The sequence below is a fragment of the Platalea leucorodia genome (assembly GCF_965183815.1).
Source record: "Platalea leucorodia genome assembly, chromosome: 3".
Taxonomy (NCBI): domain Eukaryota; kingdom Metazoa; phylum Chordata; class Aves; order Pelecaniformes; family Threskiornithidae; genus Platalea; species Platalea leucorodia.
The window spans coordinates 120,282,178-120,300,969 of record NC_138825.1 but is presented as its reverse complement, the minus strand read 5'-3'; the positions used below and the strand labels follow the sequence as shown (position 1 = coordinate 120,300,969).

Below are 18,792 nucleotides of genomic sequence, written 5' to 3'. Positions count from 1 at the left end.
TGGATCTGGCTTATCAGCAAGACGTTTGTCAGCCCTGGGATTGAAGGCGTGTTAGTGCAAAAAAATGTTGAGCTAAGCCAGATAAGTTTAGATGACGTCTTGGATGGCAGATGATTCCATTTGACTCTTCCTGCAACCTTGTCCTTCCAAGAAAAGGGGTAGTCTTCCCTTTGTCACAGTTCGAGGTGCCTGAAACTTGGTTCTTTGTAAACCAGGCAGTGTAATTTTCCTCAGCAGTGATGCTGAGTGGCCAATTTTACTACTGATGGTAGCTTTGGGATACAACCACAATATTCGTGAGGATTGTAGCATGTTTTCATGGTGATTGCACAGGAGAACTGAGTTTCAAACTAATTTTGTCTGTGGCAAGTCCTTATTGTGGTGGTCTCGGTTGTGCTATAAGTAAACACGGCAATTACTTTGAAGAATGGTTTCATGACACGCTTTGTGGAGTTGCCAAAACCTTCTCATCCCCATTGTTCAAAGTGTTAATTTCAGATAGAGCGATGTGGTATTTTTGCTCGGTATTTTGAGGAATCTTAATTTTAATGACACTTTCTGTACATACATTTTTCTTTTCTTACTTGTATCTCCAAATGATAACATCAAAAGAGTCACGAGCACCTGGTTAAGCTAAAAATAAGCTCTCGCAACGCTTTAACCTTCCCTCTTGAGCTATGCTCTTAATTTTGTTTCTGTTGAATATTGGGGTAGGATTTGAAAAAAAACAGTGAATCCTTTAAATAAGAAGTGTTGGATGGGGATTGAATGCCCACACTGTGGATCCCTACCATAAGTATTTGGTGGTTTTTAATTTTTTTGTTTGTTTGTTTTTAAAGGTTTTCATTGTCCAATGGTTATTAACCTGTATTCATAAAACAATGACCTGTTCTAGTTCAGGCTGAAAATGGCAGGCACTCTCTCTTACATGACTTTAGGTTAAAACTTAGTTTTCTGGGACTTTGTTCAGTTATGGGCAAGCACCAAAAATCTCACTATCAGAGGGAGAGAGCTGTACTCATTTGGATATATGCTGTTTTCTAGATACTAATTCCTGCTAAAAAAAAAGTTACTTCCTAGGCGTAGCTTGTAAGGAATCACAGCTTTGGAAGGACTTTGGATAATGCCTAGCTTTCATCCCCCCCGACTTATTTCTGGTTGGAATTTAGTACGTGTTTTCATTCAACCTTCTGAAATAAAAGGTGCTCTGATATCTCCTTTTAAAAATCTTAAATTTCAATGTATTACTGAATGTTGGTAGGTCTTAAGAGAGTTGTGGCTAAAATTGTCTGAACTGAATGTGTTTTCTTCTAATTTATATTTGTACGGTATGTACATTTTTATATATTTACTTTTAAGCAAAACAGTCAAATTACGTGGGAGGAGGTCTGCTTTTGTTTTCAAGGTCTATTACATTATTTTCTTCCATACATATAAAAAAACCTCAGTAGACGAGAGCATATCTTTATGGAATTAGTCACCAGAAAAAAGGTTTTTCAGTCTCTGTCCTCAGGGACAGGGAAAATCTGAAATTCTTTATACCTTTGAAAATAAATTATTAGCAGGTTGGCCTTTCCAGGATATATATTCAGTTTCCTGAAATATTCACATGATATAATTTTGATAACACGTGTGTTCATAGTTATCCCTTTGCTGTGACAGTAGCTGCTTGCAGTGGCTCGCTAGGACTGTGCTAGAAGTGCTTGTTGCTATAATAATGTTGGTTACAGTCAAAGATTTTTTTGAATTAAATTTATACTTGCAAGAAACCTGTCATGGAGATGGTTGCTGAAGAAATGCTTTTGCGTGTTTAATTTGGGAACAAATAAACTAATTATGCTAACAGCATAATTTTAACGGTAGAGTATGCATCTGAAGGCCTTTTGTTATGGCTGCACTGATGATTTTTTTTTTTTTTTTTTTTTTTTTTTTTTTTGCCTAAGCTAGGATCAGCAGCGTGAAGTGCAGTCACAAGAGTCAGCAAAGCTGGAGCTGGGGTGTGATGAGCAGTCACGCACCCCACACGCTCTGCCTTTTAGAGAGCTCTGCGATGATCCCGACGTTAGCAGGGCGATGGCAGCCCTCCTGCGCTCGGCACCTCTGCATGTCAGAGAAAAGCGATCACAGTCCTCTGAGCAAAAGGGCTCAAAATATTTAGTGTGTGAAAATGTCGTGGTTTAACCCCAGCCAGCAACTAAGCACCACGCAGCCGCCCGCTCGCTCCCTCCACACCAGTGGGATGGGGGAGAGAATCGGAAGAATAGGAGTGAGAAAACTCATGGATTGAGATGAAGACAGTTTAATAATTGAAATAAAATAAAATAGAATAGTAGTAATAGTAGTAGCAGTAATAATAATAATATAATACAATAATAATATACAAAGCAAGTGATACACTGTACAATTGCTCACCACCTGCTGACCGATGCCCAGCCTGTTCCAGAGCAGCGATCACTGCCCCCCGGCCAATTCCCCCAGTTTGTATACTGGGCATGACGTCCTGTGGTATGGAATAGCCCTTTGGCCAGTCTGGGTCAGCTGTCCTGGCTGTGCCCCCTCCCAGCTTCTTGTGCACCTCCTTGCTGGCAGAGCATGGGAATCTGAAAAGTCCTTGACCAGTGTAAGCACTACTTAGCAACAACTAAAACATCTGTGTATCAACATTATTCTCATCCTAAATCCAAAACACAGCACTATGTCAGCTACTAGGAAGAAAATTAACTCTATCCCAGCTGAAACCAGGACAGAAAACCAGTGAGATTCTTGGGACGTGTTAATGAAGTAAAAAACAAGAATAAAGGATGAATGCTGATCTTGAAACACTTCTGGAGGGGGATGTTAACGTTAATTGAATGAGAAGTTAATGTTAATTGTCATACAGCTACAGGTGTGAGGCTTGTGATTCATTAAACTGCAAAATTTTAGCACATTCGAGACAATGCCATGTAGAACTTTGAATTTCATAGTCTGAGAGGAAACATCATTTGCCAGATTTTATTCAAAAGGATGTTTTGCTGAAATGTATTAGAAGAGTTTCAAGGCTGCCATCTTCTTGCTTACTTTGTTACATATAAATAGGAAATCGTGTGTTTCAGTACATTTTTAAACAGAAATTCCCTTACAATGTAAATTGGATTCTTTAGAGAAGTTACGGTGGTGCCGATAACTCCGGTCAAGGAATTTTTACTGTGTTTTTAGCACTTTGCAGCCACTGACCACATGAATATATTGTGATGGTCTTAATCCTTCTGTCATTGATTATAAAAAACTGAGGAGCGTTGTAGCTACCTGCTTGAAAAGATGATCAAAAAGTGGTATTTCGTATAACATAAATGTGATGTTGCTAATATTTTCCGTATATGAAAAATCTGGTCAAGTTTTCTGAAGTTGCTGCTGACAGCTTTAGGAGCACTTCCTCATCTTGTCAAGATAATTTCTATAAGCATTAACCACATTATGCACTGTCCATTTGTGTATTAAAACCAGCATTTTAAAAAGATTTGAGTGCCGCTCTGATTTTTGCCGTTGAGCGTAAGTTGTCCTCAGTTGTGTATTATGGCAGTACTTGTACTGCCCATCAACTTTTAGGCATCTGATTTAGATTTATTTAAATCTATTATCGGTATCTAATCTAGATTTATTTAGACTTCTTCAATTAGAAGAGAGAAATAAGGGGGGTTCTTGAAGTGCAGTTTTGCACGCAGGCTGCAAGAAGACCCTTTCATTGGGGCCACACTAAAAAAAAAGAAAAAGGTGGATTCTGAAGAGAGGGAAGCAAAACTCCAAAGTGAGGTGTTCAGAGGTCGTATCCTAATGCCTTCCCAACTTTTTTGTCATTCATATCCCCAGTGAGTTTCTGGTTTCGTTTGTGGTTTTTTTTTTTAAACTATTTATATTTCCCTATTAAGCAGCAGGGGTAAAGAATTAAATTTGTAAATATGAAAGGAGAGTGATGGTCTTAGCAGGACCTCCTTAAGAGGAGAGATTAGGTCTTTTTGGAAAATGTGTTTGTGTATATGGATAAACACAGGCAAGAGGTGATTAACATCATTAATACGCTTATATTGGCATGTATGTCAGCTTGCAGTCTGCTAGCTTTGTTATTACTTTTGGAAAAACAGTGAAAAGAACTGTTGAAATTTTGTAGGTTCAAAGCTTCGAAATTAGGTTTATGTAGGAGAAGAGGAAGCATTTTATAGTATCTTTCTTTCAAAGTGCTGTGGTTTTTAAAGCAACTTGTTAATATCTTATTAGAAGGATTACTTATTCCCTTGACTGTCGTTTAGTGAGCAATACAAATACTTGAAGAACAGATTAACAGTTCTTTGGAAGTGGTAATGCTGAGTAGAATGTATTTTTAAAGTTTGGGTTTTTTTTTTTTTTTTTTTTTAAGTAATAACCTTTTAATGCTGTTTTGGGGGTTTCCATTCAGAATTTCTGCCAATTCTTGCACTCATTGGTTTGAGAAATTGTATTTTCGTCAAGAGCTTCCCGACTAAAACTTCCTTCTACTTAAAAACCAAAACCAAACCAAATTATTTCTGGCAAACTGCTTTTCCTGCAAAGGACACACACCCTGACTTTTATACAGCAGGTTGGAGCGTTTCTCAAAGGCAGCCTGGTGTACTAGCACAGCTCTGTAAATGTAATTATTCCCTCCAATTTCTCTTTGTTACTTTGAGGCTGTAATATTTATACTTTCTTTTTTTAAGCATTGAAAAATGTTAAGTTGAAATTGTATGCTTTTTAAAAAAAAAAAACAAACAACCAACCCAGAATGTTACTCCTTTGTGAGACAAAACTAACGCATTTTTTGTTAGCAGTCCCAGTTTTGTTTGTAGAGTATTGGCAAGATGAAGCGAGAGCCTCTTTGGCGGCTGCAGGCTGTTATCCCTCTGTACGAGAACCTGTCAGTGGCTTTGGATCCCGTTTGTTTACCGGGGAACCAGAGGAGCGTTGGGTTTGCACAGGGTCTGGTGAGCAGCGCGCGTCCTGCCCGGGCTGCCAGCCGTCAGCAGCAGCAGGAACGTGCTTTGCACCAGCTTCGAAGGGTGACAGAGCTGGTTTGAAAGCCGAGCGAAAAGCAGTCCCGCTGAGAAATTGGCTCAGCTAGCGCTTGCACATCTGGGAAGCAGGTTTGGGTTTCATAACGTCCTTGCCAAACTGGTAGGAGCTGGGTGTGTCTAGATCTGACTTTGTCTCTTGAGAAGCCAAGCTTTTATTTTGCAAGTGACAGGCTTTATTTTTAAGTCTTCAATCTGTTTGGTTGTTCAGATTTGCGTTTCTTTTTTTTTTTTTTTTTTTTTTTTTTTTTAGGAGGCCCAAACATATGGGCCATCACCTCTGAAGAGCGGGCCAAGCACGACAAGCAGTTTGATAGCCTTAAACCCACAGGAGGCTACATTACAGGTTGGTCTGAGATTCTGCGTTACACATTAACTTCTGTGTACACATAAGTATCTTTGTAAAACAGTTTGAAAACTACATCCTATTTCTAGCCCTTTGTTGTGTGACTAATAACCATACTCTTCGGGCAAACAGCCACAGGTTATTACTAAACTTCTACAAGCTTTGGGCTAAAGTCTGGCACAGGAACACTCTTTTATTAACCCTGTCACTTCTGCAGCTACTGGTTATGTGCTGTCATTCTGTCTAGTTTCAAAAACCAACGAGTATCAGGCAAAAATCTGTGCGTAGATGGGACGCTGCCAAGGAGCACTTACAGTAGCTATTGTGGCAAGTGGTGCCAGAGATGCCAGAAGTGGCTCTCCTCTCTCTGAACAGTGTCAGAGAATACTGTGCTCTTAGATATCTTTGTTTTGGGGGAGGAGGCAGGGAGAGAGATGCTGACAGCTTGTCCTTGTTAATGACTGCTTGAAATTTATTAACCCTTGGGCCTTCAGCGAGTTCTGGATGGGCTGATGGCATTTTGCAATGGCCTGCTGTCAGTTCCAGTTGCATTCAGCTGCTTCTCCTCCGAAACAATTGGGTCATGTTGCTGCGCACCTCAGAATTTGTAGTTTTTAAATTTAAGAATCTACTTGTGACATCAAGAAAAGGCTCAGTTGCACTGGCAAAGATGACTTAATTTAAGAATAGCCTGTTCTTTGTGTGGGAGTGGGCACTAAAGATCAGCCCTCATCACTCCTACCCTCCTAACTATCTGCTAATGCCCTGTCCGGTGACTCCACTGCCCCTGCTTTTCCTCCTTTTGGTCCAAAAAAGACTGAGGAAAGAGCGGGAAGTTGTCAGTTTGGAACATGCGCATCTTCTGGCTAGGTGATGCGTAGCTCCTGCTTTGGGCAAACAGCTCTGGGAGGCTGATGTTTACCACCAGCTGTAAAGTACGCAGTCTCAGGGGACTGCCTTTAGGCCACATCTGGGCTCTTACCCGCACATACATCTGCAGGGTTCATTATTTATTTGGCAAGTGCTTGAAATTAAAGCCTATGTATGAATATAAGGGAAGAAAGAGCTGAAATGATAACTTGAAGTCTTAGCTTTAAGCATCTGTAATTCACTCATAGGAAGCATAAACACCACTATCTCTGTTTTGTTACAAGTTTAACAGCGCAATCGGTACCATTTGATGTGGAACTTGGTATGGAATTGCACAACCGTTCCCATTCCCTTCCTGAAACACTGAAATAGTGGATGTTCTCTGACAGAACAGAATATTATTTAGGACACAATATTTTTCCAGTTTTTCTAGAGAGGCAGTACTGGCTAAAGTTAGATTGGATGAAGGAGAAGGAAAGAAATAACATGTACATCCTTTCCTGTAAAAGTAATTGGGTGAGGACTAAATTTTCGGTCACTTTTATTTCTTTAAAACTTGCATCTATGAAACTGTTGGCAGCTGTTGATTTGTGACCTGTTAAAGCTTTTCATAGCTATTTGAAATCACTTCTCAGAGCAAAGACTTAGGCTTACAGAATACGTGGGTATCTGACAATTGCTGTCACCAGGGCAGGAGTTAGGTGGTACGAAACTGGAAAGCGTGGCATCCAGTGTGCTGGTTCCTTTTGAAAATCTGTCCCCCAACAGTGCTGAGGTCTTCTGAAAGTCTGTGTCTGTAGTGTAAAAGTCTGTCTGTCTTGTTTGTCATAGGTGATCAAGCACGTACCTTTTTTTTGCAATCGGGTCTACCAGCTTCAATCCTTGCTGAAATATGGTAAGGTATTCTTTACTTTTTTTTTTTTTTTTTTTTTAAGATCACAGATGCATAGCATTCAAATATTATCTTTGGTATGTCGTGTTGTCTCAAAGAGGCTTTTGGCAGTCAAAGTGGAAGTGTTACCTGAATCATTGTTTTAATTTTATTAAATTTAGAGGAAGGATTGAGCCCATATGTGTACCAACACTTAATTAAAAAGCAAAACCTTTTAAAATCTTTCTTATGATGTTAATTCGAACTGGATCATATTGAACACAGCCTTTTTAAACTGTAGTGAGTGCTTGAAACAAAAAGCGATGATAAATTGCAAGGCTTTCATAGAGGGAGGTGCCTGTTGGACTGCCACAAAGCTCATTGTTAAGCCTTGTCTTTATATTTTAAATAATAATATGGAAAAAGAGGTAAAAAATAACACTTTAAATAATAATATGGTAAAAGAGGTAAATAATAGGTTAATGAATTCCTAGAGATACCAAATTGAATGATGTTTGAAATACTAGTAACCACTAAAAAATGGCAACAAGATTCAGTGTGGGAAACATTACATGCTACTAAACTGGGAGTGGAAAATACACTGATAGTAGAAGACAGGAAAAAAATCTAAAGCAACAGAAAATGTTAGTAGAAGGTCAGTTATAATACACTGTAAGATACCAACCAATGCTGTAATACAGGAACTGGAAAAAGTGCTGTTCTTTGCATCATATATGTGGTGGTTGCAACACTTGAAACAGACACTTTCTTCTCTGTAACTCCTCAGTCTTCACTAGAATACTGTGCTCATTTGGGGGTACTTCGTTCTTATCAAGATGTACGCATGCTAAAACACACAGGGTAAAGGCTCAATAATGAAGAACAACTCACTTGTGAAAGAATATTAAAGAAAATTACTAAATGCAAAGTTAGTTTCTTCTTCAGACACTGAAAGTGCCTAGAAAAGAGTAGTAAGGAAATTTTTGCATAGGACCTTGGGGTTTTATACTGAATAGTAACAGAATGAAAGGGAAAATGTAGCTTAATATTAAGCCTGATTTCCCCCCCCCCCCCCCAATTTTGTTTACATTCCTGTGCCTGGTCCTTGCATGTTTAAGTATTAATAAGATTTCGTGTTTTATGTCTGACCAGAAATTTTGTTTGTTTATGTATGCACTGTTGCATATATTTTCTGTTGTATTTAAGTTTATTTGGAAAAGTGTCAAAGGAAGATAGTGTGGGTATCAGGCTTAAAAAAACCCACTGTTTGTGAATTACACCAGTATGAAAACTGCATTATAGTGCCTTAAGCAAGTTTCTGCATCCTCCTGTTTCAGATTCTTGCATTAATTCCTTACATTACCAGACATTAATTTAAAATAATTAGTCTGGCATAGGAGAGGCATATCTGTAGCAACAAGTGTGTATCCACTAACAGGAGACTACTGCTTTACTGAGCATCCTCCTACTTTCTCAGGTGGTAAGTATTTAATATATAGCAACTTTAAAACTGAAGTCTGCAGAAGACTACCAAGTGAATTATACTTCATACAGCTAGGTGAACATTATGTTTGGAAGTCCAGGTTGACCTTCAATACCTGTAGGTTGGCAAACTAGAAAAATTAAGATCTGCAAACTTCTGAGGGTTTGAATGTTGTGTAAAAATCTACAAATGGTTGCAATAAGTTTGTTGTTTTCTTGTACAAAAGCAGTAAATAAATTTGATAGAAAAGCTTCTCATTAAGTGAAAAAGTTAACTTTACGTTTCTTCCTTGTGGGCTTTTTTCATTTAATTGTGTTTTGTTTTTAAGGACACTATCGGACCTGAACAAGGATGGAAAAATGGATCAACAGGAGTTCTCTATAGCCATGAAACTAATCAAGCTGAAGTTGCAAGGACAGCACTTGCCTGCGGTTCTCCCTCCTGTCATGAAACAAACTCCAGTACATTCGCCGCTAATGTCAGCTCGCTTTGGTACTTATGAATATATAATTACTTAGTGTTCAGAGGTAAAAAAAACACAGTTAATTGCAGCCAAATACAAGCATTAATCTGACCATGACAGTTGAGTGAATCAGTAAAATAAAAAAAAAAAAAAGGATATTCTGATTTAGGAAATTCACAAAGTCACTTTCTTGACATTTTTGAAAATTTCATTCTTTGAAGACATTTAATAATAAAGAAAAACCTTCTGTTGAATTTTGACATGAGGTGCAAGAAGGCCATTCACATTTGCCATCTGACTTGCAGGCTGTCATCTTGTACTGTGAAGGTCTTTTTTTGTCTCCCTCCTACTCATTCACCTATTTATACTCGGGGCTTTTAAAGTTAAACTTAGTAAAGGTCAAAGTTTTGGTAGAACACTTATTTTAAATATTTTTTTCAAAATCAATCAGACTGTCTATTTTGGTTATATGATCAATTGAATATAATTATTTTAACTTTTTCTTCCTTTTCTGATGGTGTTTTGAGATTCAGTGCATGCCTGTTGTTGTTTTGTTCTTTTGTAGAACAAAATATACGTATTGACTTCAGCTGGATTACAAAATCAGCACATACGTCTATGCTGGAATTAAATATATGCATTTATTAATTACACACATGATTTAAAATATCTGCCCATTGGTACATCTTGTGTGTTTGCATACAAGCGCATGCATTTATAGGTAGCTGTGGTTGGCATACGATTACTTCCTATTAACCTTCCATCATAGCATCTGCATGCTGTTGTCTTCCACAAGATTCAGCCAGTAATTCAAGTGCCCTTATTTGCTTCAGGTAACTGTCTTAAAGAAACCATTTGCTAGGTATGGGCCCCTAAGTATGGACTTTTCACCTGTATGGATTCTTCCAAGGCTGACGCTGGGAAGAGACTTCGTTCAGAAACAGTATCGGCTTTTCCCTATAGAGGACTGTCACAACTCTTGAGTTGCATTGTAATTCTCTCTCAGGGACCAGACATGGAAAGGCTTGTTGAAGAACTAGTTATAGGTGCAATTATAGAAAACTAGGTCTTATTCTTTTGTGAAATACTAGCTAAATCTACCTTGAGAATTAATTGCTTGTAAGGATTTTTTTTTTTTTTTTTTTTAAATTCGCATTCTTCAGTATATTTTCCTCTCTGAGCTGTCTTGTCTAAACTTTAGAGAAAAAATAATATTATACACGAGTATTTTACCTCGTTGTAACTCTGGATGGAGATTGCTTTGTGTAGTTTCTGCGTAGCATAATGGAGCCAATTTCTTGCTGGAGCCTCTGTGGTATTAAATCATGAATTGTTGGATTTCACTCTAGGAATGGGTAGTATGCCAAATCTGTCCATGCCAACATCTATGTCTACGATCACACCGTTAGCTCCCATGTCTCTGACCTCCATGACTTCCATTCCTCCTTTGGTTATCTCTGCTCCCCTGGTGCCTTCTGTCAGTACCTCCTCGCTGCCAAATGGAACATCCAGCCTTCTGCAGCCTTTGTCCGTACCTTTCTCTTCAAGTAAGTATAGTACAGTCTAGTACTCGCTTTCAGAATTGTGACTCTTCTTTTCTCTATGGCTAATTTCAGACAGGAATGCTAATACTTGCATGCGAGTTAAAAAAAAATTGTATTTTTTCCAAAGTTCACATTTGTCAAATCGGTTCTAACTAGTTAGTCTTAACAACAAGGCTTTTCTTACAACAGCAATATTAACTTTTCTTACTTCTGTCAAAGCCCTGAGTGTTTATTACAAATGATTGCCTTATACCCAGTTGCTTTACAGTTTTTGGTTTTGTTTTTTTTTGTTTGTTTGTTTCAGCGCTGCCTCATACTGGTTCCTTAGGTCCCGTGGCAGGAGGGTTTGGTGGTACTAGTATGCAGAAGGCACAGTCACTAATCGATTTAGGATCTAGCAGGTATGAAAGTTAAGTTCAAAATGGTTATATCTTAAACTTGAGTAGTATGCCTTCCAAAACTTATGGAGCATTTCTATTTTCAAAGTATATTCATTAAAAATTAGTGTATCTAATATGACCAACCAAGTCTGAAAACAGATTGTTTTGATACACACAATAAATAATATTTTCAGTAAATCTGACAAAACTATCCAAAGTAGGTGAGAAGTTCAAAAGAGAGAAAGCAGTGCCAAAAAGAAGGGAATGTACCTCATTAGTAAATAGAAGTAAAACTTACCAAGTGGTTATAAAAGCAATGTTTATGGATTGATGTGCTCATTCATTATGGAGGGCTCCAGGTAATTAGCAAGCATGTAAGACTAGTAGTTGTTATAAATATTTATGTGTGAATTTGTTTTATGAATAATAGAAGATTATGAATCGTTGTCATCAGCTGCTCTATTTCACTGATTTTGGAGCTTCGCCTTAGACAAAGTGAGGGACTAGGCTTATCTATCCAATTGGGCATCCAGGGAACAGTGTCCCAAAGGACAGCCCAGAGGGCATCTCTGCCCCAGCTCAGTTCCAGACAGTGACTCAGAAGTGCTTGCACCTCTTTGCTGCTGCTACAAGGCATCTAGGATGACCGCATGTCTAACTTTGGGCTCCTCATACAGACAGACACCGATGCTAGCAGATGTTCGATAAGATGATTGTAGGCATGGTGTGTGGTTTTTTGTTTCTTTTAATAGGAAAGCTTTCTTTGCTGGTGGTGTAGTGTTGCAGAGTAGCTCTTCTTCGGTATTGCTGTTGACAGCATTTCACCATCATGTTATCTAATTCCATGCAAAGGATGTCTATCCAGCATCGTGCCCGAAAGGCTTTGTTTATATCAGCATTCTTTACTTTATTGCCTTGGATAACACGGCAAGTAGATTTTTACTTGACAGAGTAGGGGATTACCGTAAACAAGGCAAGCTGGATGCACCTGGTTTTGTCTGATCTTCAAAGATGGGACACTGAAAATGCTGGGAGTTGCAGGTATTAGTTTTATAACTAGACACTTCATCAGTGCTGTTCTGAAGAAACTGAATGAGTTGGAGCAACTCCATTCAGCCTGTCGTTGTCACTAATAGAAAGAAGTAGAGGTGGAATATAGTGGCTTTAGCACCTTTAGAAGCAGCTTTTGGTTGTGAGTTTATCAGATAAATGTTTATGCTCATGGTTATTCATTTGCATACCTCTTGAAGTTATTTAGGCATCCACCCAATGCTTCACAGCCCTTGTAAACATTCTTGTGAAAGTTGAGATGTTTTCCGATGGTTTCCTATAGTAGTATTTTGCAGCAGTGGACCAATGAATTATGTGGCATAAGTGCCTGTGATACCAGGGGAACAGGATCTTGAATTCAAGAGTTTCCTTTTAGATGTGTGTCCCTACTTTCACAGTAAAATTCCATGTTAGTGATGAAAATATTAATAGCAAATTAGCAGAGATAAAACTTTGTGGAAGTTGTTTCATGTTACCGGAAGATGCTATACATCTTCTGTTCCAATGCCTGTTTATTAAGCCAAGTAACTTAGAGTTCTTTCTCTCTTTTTCTTTTTCTCTCTCTCTTTTTTAAATTACATTACAGTTCAAATTCTTCCTCTAGTGCTTCACTAGCTGGGAATTCACCAAAGATTGTATCCTCAGATTGGGCAGTTCCTCAGGCCTCCAGATTGAAATACAGACAGAAATTTAACAGTCTTGATAAAAGTATGAGTGGATATTTATCAGGTGAGTATGGCGTTTGATATGGAGGGGGAAAACCAGCAGTGTTTTCTGCTGCTGGAATGTTGCAGGCTTAGGAATGGAATCCTGGCTTGGGATTTGACTTCCATATGAAATAAAAGCTGAAACTGTTGACATTCAGACCTGTGCAGGAGAGAGTGGGTTTCAGCTACTGGTTCCAGTCAGCCAAGAAATGGAAATGGGTATCAGTTTATTGGCTTGGGCTCTGCGTTAGACCTGGAGGGGCCTGAGGAGGCAGCAGTCTCCCCAGGTAGACTGGGGAAGTTACAACAACGGTCGCAGGGAAGAGGGGAAGAGTGGCAGTGGTGGGATCTAACTAGAAGAGCCTGAGAACCATAAGGCTGGGGCAGTTAGCTCCATGAAGTCAGCAGTCGTTTTGCAAGCATCGCTCTTTGGACTGAGACTCTTTCTTATGACTTTGTAAAATGGGGGACATCTCACGATCGTTTTTGTGCCATGTGATCCTATGTATATGTATTAATAATTGCTTAGATATTTGGGCTTTATCTTCTCAAAGAAAGCAGTTCAGGAAAGGCACTGCAGTACTGCAGCCAATGATTGGAATTTTTCAAGAGTAATTAAAGGGGGTCATTCCTTATTGACTTTCAGTGACGTTTTTGCTGTGCCACAGAATTGTGGTGGTTTCGAAAGACTTCACAAAAAGTTTAATACAAGAGCAGCGTTTTATGAAAGTTCTTATAAAACTGGATCACTCGCTGTACTGCAGCGAGTAGAGCGCTGGCCAGGCAGTTAGTAGATGTAAAGTCAGTATGTATGTCTGTAGCTTATCAGATTTCCCATTTTCAATAAGCACTTACCAAGCCTCTGCCTCAGTTTCCTAGCCTACAAAAAAGGAGGACAATTCTTTCTTTCAGGAGAGGGACTCAATGCTTTTTATCTTCAGTTGATTTTGGGCTGAAGGTTTCATCGACTTGCCTAGAAAGGCATATGGTTCTCTGCTATCAAAGGAAAGCTGACAGCTTTCCAGCGTACTAGCTCAAGCTTTTGGTAGACAGTCAGCTGTGCTTTTGTAACAGCTGTGAGGATTACCATAAATACCCATTTTTCATGTCAGTTTTTCTGTTAGGTGCTCTGAGTGAGAAGTACACAAGAATATTTACATCTTTATTGTGTACAGGTTGTAATGCCTGTTGTTAAGCCTGGAAGTAATGCCAACTGTCAGCCACTGATGAAAACAGATTAGATTAATATTAAAAATAAACATGCCCTAGTTCATGACCCACTTTTTACTACCTGTGAATCTTTGTTCAAAGTACTTATTTTTATTAAAATCTTCTACACTTTCACTAAGGATTTCAAGCAAGGAATGCCCTTCTGCAATCAAACCTTTCACAGACTCAGTTGGCTACTATTTGGTAAGTTTAGATTATGAATTCAACGTGTTTATGGTGTTAAGAGAGGAAATGTACTTTATTTAATAAGAAGTGAGGACAGGACACCATAGATCTAAAATCATAAACTGAAACTAAGCTACTTCTTAAACTAGTTTGTTCATTAGTACATTTTCAAAAGACACCTTGACATAATATAATTTTCACTCTTTGTGTTTGGTTGTTAAACTCTATATAATAGTACAGATATTAATTTCAGTTTCTGATTCGGTGATACACTAGTTTAGCTGAGATGAGGGTTTGTTCATTTTAAAAGTAGAATTCTGAAATCAAGCTTGTTAGTTTTAAAATACCATGAAAGATTAAAAATGGACTAACCCTTCAGATTTTGAGTTTTACTGTGGTTCCCATAAAGATATCTGCATATTACACATTTGTTAAGACTTGCCTTTACTGTGCTGATGGAAATGGTTACAATTGTCTGAAGGCTTGAATAATCTGCCTTTACCCTGCTAGATATGGTAGTTTGGATTATGCCTTCAGGCATAATTCAGATGTTATACATAAAATTTACTGGCCTAGCAGAATTCACAATAGCTTGATGCTTTACATCTCTTTCTGAGTTCCCTTTCTTCCTCTTAATCCCAGGGCAGTCATTTGTTTCTCTCTAGCAGCAGCAAGCTGAAATATTCTTTTTATTTGTTCAGCTTATTTGGTTGCATGCTGTGAAGGTAAAAATGGAGTGTCGGTTTGTATTCCTCCACTCTGGCGTGTGGGGAAATAAAGCAGGTACATAGTGACTGTTTTCCTCCTGGGTGCCTAGCCCAAAGATATCGGTACCCAATGTGAGGACATCTGTGTAGCCATGTCGATGATTAACAGCCTAAGTTTCAATTTTGCCCAAAGCAAGAAATTGCCAGTATTTCTACTGGGGTACTGTATTCATGGTAATTACTGTAATAATGGTGCTGTTATGTGTGAATAGTGCTGCTCTGTGAACGTAATAAAAATCTTATTTCATCATCTCCTGCTTTTGTTTTTCACTGTGGTGTGTGTAGGTGATGGGGTTTTGTTTGGTTGGTTGTTTCCTTTTTGGTTTTAGTGGTTTTTTTAACTGCCCTTTTTTTTTTTTTTTTTTTAACGAGCAATTATTTTTTAAGCATTTCACTTAAGTGCAGTCCAAGGACACATTCCTGCAATTGTATCTACATAGTTCTTTTAGAAAGGTTCCTGCTTTCTTGCCTGCATCCCTGCAAACGTTCAACTGGTTTCCCACCCCCTTCCCCTGGCTGTGTGGGAAGCATTTTGTAGGCTAATGATCATCGAATCATAGAATAGTTTGGGTTGGAAGGGACCTTTAAAGGTCATCTAGTCCAACCCCCCCTGCAATGAGCAGGGGCATCTGCAACCAGATCAGGTTGTTCAGAGCCCCGTCCAACCTGACCTTGAATGTTTCCAGGGATGGGGCAGCTACCACCTCTCTGGGCAACCTGTGCCAGTGTTTAACCACCCTCATCGTAAAAAACTTCTTCCTTCTATCTAGTCTAAATCTACCCTCTTTCAGTTTAAAACCATCACCCCTTGTCCTGTCACAACAGGTCTTGCTAAGAAGTTTGTTCCCATCTTTCTTACAGGCCCCCTTTAAGTATTGAAAGGCCGCAATAAGGTCTCCCCGCAGCCTTCTCTTCTCCAGGGTGAACAACCCCAACTCTCTCAGCCTTTCTTCATAGGAGAGGTGCTCCAGCCCTCTGATCATTTTTGTGGCCCTCCTCTGGACCCTCTCCAAGAGGTCCATGTCCTTCCTGTGCTGAGGACTCCAGAGCTGGACACAGTACTGCAGGTGGTGTCTCACCAGAGCAGAGTAGAGGGGCAGAATCCCGTCTCTCGACCTGCTGGCCACGCTTCTTTTGATGCAGTGCAGGATACGGTTGGCCTTCTGGGCTGCAAGAGCACATTGCTGGCTCATGTCCAGCTTTTCATCCACCAGTACCGCTTTTCATCCACCAGTACCCCCAAGTCCTTCTCCTCAGGGCTGCTCTCAATCCCTTCATCCCCCAGCCTGTGCTGATACTGGGGGTTGCCATGAACCAGGTGCAGGACCTTGCACTTGGCCTTGTTGAACCTCATGAGGTTCACTCAGGCCCACTTCTTGAGCTGGTCCAGGTCCCTCTGGATGGCATCCCCTCCCTCAGGCGTGTCAACTGCACCGCTCAGCTTGGTGTCATCTGCAAACTTGCTGAGGGTGCACTCCATCCCGCCGTGTATGTCTCTGATGAAGATATTGAACTGCACTGGCCCCAGTACAGACCCCTCAGGGATGCCACTTGTCAGCGATCTCCATCTGGACACTGAGCCATTGACCACTACCCTCTGGATGTGACCATCCAACCAATTTCTCATCCACCGAATGGTCCACCCATCAAATCCATATCCTTCCAATTTAGAGAGAAAGACGTTGTGGGGGACCCTGTCAAAGGCCTTACAGAAGTCCGGATAGATGACATCGGTAGCTCTTCCCTTGTCCACTGTTGTAGTGACTCCATCATAGAAGGCCACTAGGTTTGTCAGACAGGATTTACCCTTGGTGAAGGTGTGCAGGCTGTCTCAAATCACCTCCCTGTCCTCCATGTGCCTTAGCATAGCTTCTAGGAGGATCTGTTCCATGATCTTCCCAGGCACAGAGGTGAGGCTGACAGGTCGGTAGTTCCCAGGGTCCTCCTTTTTACCCTTTTTAAAAATGGCTTCAATATTTCCCTTTTTCCAGTCTCCAGGGACTTCACCTGACTGCCATGACTTTTCAAATATCATGAAGAGTGGCTTGGCAACTACATCAGCCAATTCCCACAGGACTCTGGGATGCATCTCATCAGGATCCATAGACTTATGTATGTTCAGGTTCCTCAGGTGGTCATGAATCTGATCTTCTCTTGCAGTGGGAGGGACTTTGCTCCTCCAGTCCCCATCTTGCGGTCCATCCGCTCGAGAGGTGTGGGAAGAGAGGTTGCCAGTGAAGACTGAGGCAAAAAAGTTGTTGAGTACCTCAGCCTTCTCCTTGTCCGTTGTTACCAGTTTGCCAGCCTTGTTCATCAAGGAGGAGTATGCTTTCTTTGACCTTCCTTTTCTGGCTGACATACCTGTGGAAGCCCTTATTATTCTTTGCATCCTTTGCCAAGTTCAGCTCCATCCGCACCTTGGCATTCCTGTCCCCATCCCTACACAACTGGGCAGCATCCCTATAGTCTTCCCAAGATACCTGTCCCTGCTTCCACTGCCTGGGCATTTCCTTCTTGCCCTTTAGTTTGACCAGCAGGTCTTGACTCAGCCATGCTCGTCTCTTGCCTTCCTTGCCTGATTTCTCACACCTGGGGATCGAGAGCTCTTGCGCTCTATGGAAAGCGTCCTTTAAGATCTGCCAGCTCTGTTCTGCTCCCTTGTCCCTGAGGGCAGTTTCCCAGGGGGTCAAATTGACTAACTCCTTGAAGAGCTGGAAGTGTGCTTTCCTAGAACTCAGGGTCCAGACTTTACTCTTTGTCTGACCCATATCCCTCAGGGCTGTGAACTCCACCAGTGCATGATCACTGCAGCCCAGGCTGCCTCCAGTCTTGATGTCACCGATTAGCTCACTTGCATTGGTGACCAACAGGTCCAGTATTGCATCCCCTCTGGTAGCGCTGTCTATTACGTGGCCTAAGAAGTTATCCTCAATGCATTCCAGGAGCGTCCTGGATTGCCTATAGCTCGCTGTGCTACTTTTCCAGCAGATGTCCAGGTGGTTGAAGTCCCCCAGCAGGACGAGAGCCTGTGAGTGCAATGCCTCCTGTAACTGGAGGAGAAAGGCTTCGTCAATAGGTCTCCTTGATCAGGCGGCCTGTAGGAGACACCAGCCACGAGGTTCCCTTGGTGGTGGATTGTGTGGTTTGCCCTCTCCTTAGAGGGGGTAGGTGATCCTTTTCCCACCTATTGCATGGTACTTTGGGGAAGCTCATGTTTTCCCTGCACTGTTGAGGAGACACAAGGGGAAAAAAATTGTACATAAAGGTTCCTGTTGTAGAATTTGATGTAATTTTATATGTTTTCTTTTGCTTTAAAAAAAAAAAAAAAAATGGAAAAAGTGGTTTCTAGCATTTTCAGCTGGTTAAGAACAGTCCTGGATTCTCTTCACAGCTCTTCCCTTGGTGATGCAATAAATCAAGAGATGTTTCTTAACCTTTCCTATCCTTTTTGCTGTATTTTACAAAAACATCTGACTAGCAGTACATTATTAAACAAAATAATAGCTCCTTTCATCCAGCTATTCATGTTATTAATTGTAATTAGTTTTACCAGAATACTGCACAGGAATTCTCTATTTAAAAAATTATTTTTACAGTAAATTATTTCAGCTATCATTTTTGAGTGTGATGTTTGGTTCTAATTATTATTGTTGTTAAAACTGTGCAGGTCATTAGCTGATATTGATGGAGATGGACAGCTGAAAGCTGATGAGTTTGTGTTAGCCATGCACCTAACTGATATGGCCAAAGCGGGACAACCTCTGCCACTAACCCTGCCTCTTGAACTGGTACCACCTTCTTTCAGGTATATCACTGAGGGCAGTGAAACATAATATATTTTCAATGTAAGTGT

General features: G+C 40.2%; 1 protein-coding gene across 6 annotated transcripts in view; it reads left to right on the top strand.

The window, feature by feature from the left end:
- ITSN2 (intersectin 2) overlaps positions 1–18,792 on the top strand; it is a 90,000-nt gene that overhangs the window by 28,786 nt on the left and 42,422 nt on the right. For all 6 annotated transcript variants that reach the window (XR_014227637.1, XM_082306629.1, XM_082306630.1 and 3 more), the window contains 8 exons: positions 5,317–5,409; positions 7,111–7,174; positions 8,962–9,125; positions 10,446–10,643; positions 10,945–11,041; positions 12,657–12,799; positions 14,127–14,190; positions 18,607–18,744. Coding sequence is in view for 5 of the 6 variants with exons in the window: in XM_082306629.1 (XP_082162755.1) it covers positions 5,317–5,409; positions 7,111–7,174; positions 8,962–9,125; positions 10,446–10,643; positions 10,945–11,041; positions 12,657–12,799; positions 14,127–14,190; positions 18,607–18,744 (961 nt within the window). In the remaining variant the exon portion in view is untranslated. The remainder of the gene's footprint in view (positions 1–5,316; positions 5,410–7,110; positions 7,175–8,961; positions 9,126–10,445; positions 10,644–10,944; positions 11,042–12,656; positions 12,800–14,126; positions 14,191–18,606; positions 18,745–18,792) is intronic.